Source organism: Punica granatum, chromosome 6 (assembly GCF_007655135.1).
Source record: "Punica granatum isolate Tunisia-2019 chromosome 6, ASM765513v2, whole genome shotgun sequence".
Taxonomy (NCBI): Eukaryota; Viridiplantae; Streptophyta; class Magnoliopsida; order Myrtales; family Lythraceae; genus Punica; species Punica granatum.
Window position 1 is genome coordinate 14,549,116 of NC_045132.1, and position 3,741 is coordinate 14,552,856.

The 3,741-nt window shown below is 39.4% G+C and overlaps 1 protein-coding gene across 1 annotated transcript; it reads left to right on the forward strand.

The window, feature by feature from the left end:
* The first annotated feature begins 301 nt into the window (after positions 1-301).
* On the forward strand, positions 302-3,195 carry LOC116210628. The gene is made up of 7 exons (XM_031544575.1): positions 302-514; positions 768-825; positions 909-1,214; positions 1,297-1,345; positions 1,429-1,523; positions 2,217-2,341; positions 2,915-3,195. The coding sequence occupies exons 1-7, from the start codon at positions 402-404 to the stop codon at positions 2,973-2,975; spliced, it is 807 nt and encodes a 268-aa protein (XP_031400435.1). The 5' UTR covers positions 302-401; the 3' UTR covers positions 2,976-3,195.
* The last annotated feature ends 546 nt before the right edge of the window (positions 3,196-3,741 follow it).

Consider the following 3,741-nt stretch of genomic DNA (forward strand, 5'->3'; position numbering starts at 1 on the left):
TTTTTGGACCACCAATATAATTGACCCATAAAAAAATGTAGAAAAATCTCATAAACTTATCAATTTGAAGAGTTTGATATTATGACATTTGCAGGGATTTAGAGGTATTTCAATTCATTCAAAACCTTTATAAAATTTTCCTAAACAAAGTTTTAGAAGAGTTTACCTACTCCCTCCAAAAACCCGGACACCTCAATCTAAACATAGCGAATTAACGTTAGGCTTTCGGTCTGGTTCGTGCAAAGCTTAAGAACCCGGTCTGTTTTACGGCTGGGCCAAAAACCGACCATCCGGTACGGAACTTCAAGTGCGAAAATGGCCGCCGCAGCAAACTCCATTCCCTCCTTCTCTGTGAATTTGAATTGCTGCCCAAGACCGAAGAAGAGGAGCCGGCGACGGAGATGGAAGTGGCAGAGATCGAGACGGCGGCAGAAACCATGAGCATCTCCGTACTGTATCACCTAATCAACGACGTGCTAGGGTTCCTCCTCTACATGCATCAGCAGATCCCCTCGTCAGTGATCATCCCCCCCTCCTCCTCCATTCTCGCTCTTCCAGTTTCACCTTCCATGGATGAAACTTCTGCTGCCATTTTATTCCAAACTTTTTCCTCCCTCCAATTTTGATTTGCTTGCAGGCGGAACTTAATTGGGTTCGGTCCAATTTTGGTCTTCGATTGGGACTGGATTGTTGCTGCATTCTCCATACATTGCTTAATTAAGTCAAATTGTGTTAAAGATTGAAGCTTGAATGGTGTTCTTTTACAGCATGTTGCAGGACATCGGGGTCGAATTTGACATGCTGCAGAGTGCCTATACCCAGTTGGTATGTCACACCTCTGAACGAAAATTGTCTCTTAGCTTCATTTTGGCATGATGTTTTGCTACCCTAAGTGAGTTCGGTTATAGGAGGCGGAGTTAGCAAGTACCGACCTGAAAGCTTCCATTCGAAGAAAGCATAATGGCAGATCGAGAGAGGTTAGGCAGGGAATCCGAAGACTTGAGAAGCTTGTTAATGCAGTTTCCAGTGCCCAGGTTGCCTTGAAACTGGTCCTTAGTGAATGTCCGGGCACCTCTGAAGTGATTCTGATTCTTGGAAGCAGTCCCTTGAGGCCTCAGTATGTTTATGAGCTGTGTTTTCTGCACGGGAATATATCTCTGAGTGGTTCTAGTGATTACTCTAAGTGCAGGGCGGCTGAGGTGCTCTCAAAGAGGGTAAGCTGAACTTCTGTTGGACCTTTTGACCTTTGCTTATTTTGCTGCTTTATTCGATGAATAGCTATTGGTGTTGAAATAGGCTATTCGAATGCTTATCTCAAAGGGGGTTGGCTCTAGGTCCTACCCAGGTATGCTCAAGAGGGCTTGCTTGGTCAATTGAAATTCTGTTCAAAGTGGGTGCTTCTTCAAGGTTGATTTCTTCTTCTAATAGGTTGTACAAAGCTGTTTATCTTCGTAAAAGCTCCTTCTTCTTTCAATCAGCCTCTGCATTATCTTCCCAAGCGAGAGTTCAAGTACAATAAGAAGGTAACTTTCATGTAACGTATTGATATTGTTTGCCAACATTCTGTGGGTGGTAGATTTACGGTGAAAGAATTGGATGTGTTAGGTTCCTTTTCGCGAGCTGTTTCACTTCCTATCAATATTCCCGGAAATAACTGAGAATTAGCTCTCAATTTTGAACCTGCACTAAACTGTGCCTCACCATTGAAGCTTTGGGCATAGCAAAATTATCCCACATGCATTGAAACTTAACAAATTATCTGCTCAACATTACTTTGCTTGATGTAGAATTGATTGGTAATTTAACTTATTTATCTGCTTAGAGTTTTCACTGCGCGTCACTATTCCCGAAAATAACTGAGAATTAGCTCTGAATATGAACCTGGCACTAATCTGTGCCTTGCCGTTGAAGCTTTGGACATAGCAAAATTATCCCGCTTCCATTGAAATTTAACAAATTATCTGCTCAACATACTCTGTTTGATGTAGAATTGATTGATAATTTAACTTTGTTATCTGCTTAGATTTTTCATTTTTCGCTTTTTTTTAATGTTTTTTGAATTAAAAGCATTGATCCTTTGGTATGTGAATGACTTTGCGCCTTTTTCTGCTACCTGTGTTACGCCTTCAACATCAGTTAGGTCTCCAAGTTCATGCCTTCATTAAAGCGCCTTTTTTAAGCAAAGTTTTGTTTCTTGATCTTTACCGTGGCTGCAGATTGTGCCATTTAGATTACGATTCAAGTGTCGAGCTCAAGATCAGGTGATGGATAAGTTGGATCATCAGTCTGAAACTGGCAGTTCTGAGTGTTTGGGAGATCACATATCAACTGATTTAATCTGGTAAGCCAGTGTTAATATTCTTGAACAGGGAGAAATTCCATCATCGTTGTGGTTAGCTGCTGTACAGGGTCTCTCTTATTTGTAAATTCGGTTTGGACTAGAAAGAAAGTTGAGATTCATCTTTTGACTGTTTTCTTCTCTGTGAAGTGCTAAGGCTGCTAAGAGATGTTTGCGAATTTTCGAACTAAAATTTGCCTCATAATTAGTCTTTATCCTAGATTTATATTGGCTTGAACTAGATGAGTGATTATATCCAATCCGACGCTGACCTTTGATCATTCGGATGTTACCTCTCCCCTTTGGGCATCAAACCTTTTATAATGAAGGTTCATCTCCCTAGTATTGCTTTATTTTATTAAAACCATATTTCACAAAGTAATCTTGTCACAAACTCCGTACATTTTAGTGGATTATTTCATTTTAAATTTACTAGAATGAGGACCTTTAGAGCTCATCTCTAGTCCTTAAAACTTGCTCTTTTCTATTTGTATTAATCCATCATTATGCCACGAGTGTGGTTGTATAATTCCTTGATTCAGTAGGTCACACTAGTCTTATCTTTTCTGCTAACAGGTTTCAGTGTCGGCATGTTATCAAGGGCCTGGTGTCCAAGGCAACATTACCAGAAGAATGACGTGCCCACATTCTCTCTATACAGAAGTTTTTCCTGTTGCAGTGTTCTGTGTATTCACTGATGCTTGTTTACTGGGCATAAGCTTTATCCTTTTCGCTTTGTCATCTCTTGATAATTCTAGCCTCTGTGAAGAAATAACAATTTCTACTTAGGATAAGAGATGCAGGATGTAAAATGTTCAGCTCTGTTGGTTTTTCTCATTCTCGAAATTTTCAGTTCCCGACCTTTTTGGGTTGATCTTTTTAAACCTTAAAAATCAACCCAGAACCATTTAAGATGAAAAAAGAAAAATGTATGGTTTGGGTTTTTGGGTCAGTTTTTTGTGATCCAATCTTGATATTGCCATGTTCTTTTTTCCAACAAAGTAAAATCCTGGTGAAATGAAAAACATCAACTGTCCTCAACTGTGCCACTTATTACAGCAACCACATCGGATAACAAGTCCAACAAATTATGTCCAACAGAACACTTTTATTCAAACAAAATCATACTTTGCAGAATTAAATATAGCAATGGTCAGTCAAAAAGCATGAAATTATATATTGAGTATGAAAGTAAACATATATAATTATAATGAACTTGGGTGGGCTCTGTCTCTATGGGTTCTTATTTTGGTACCCGATTTTTTCTGGTTGGGCTCTATTGGGTTTATTGGTTTTCTGGATTTCCGGTTCTTTTCTTACATCCCAGCTGGTATTCCTTTTTTTCTAAACCTGTAGTGCTCTTGAGGTTGGAGGATCTCCGAGGTTGTTCTAATTTTGGAGAG

Coding starts and splice junctions, on each gene's coding strand:
- LOC116210628 (XM_031544575.1), top strand. CDS start 402: ATGGAAGTGGCAGAGATCGAGACGGCGGCAGAAACCATGAGCATCTCC. Junction 826..908: donor AGAGTGCCTATACCCAGTTG/GTATGTCACACC, acceptor GTTCGGTTATAG/GAGGCGGAGTTAGCAAGTAC. Junction 1,524..2,216: donor AGTTCAAGTACAATAAGAAG/GTAACTTTCATG, acceptor CCGTGGCTGCAG/ATTGTGCCATTTAGATTACG.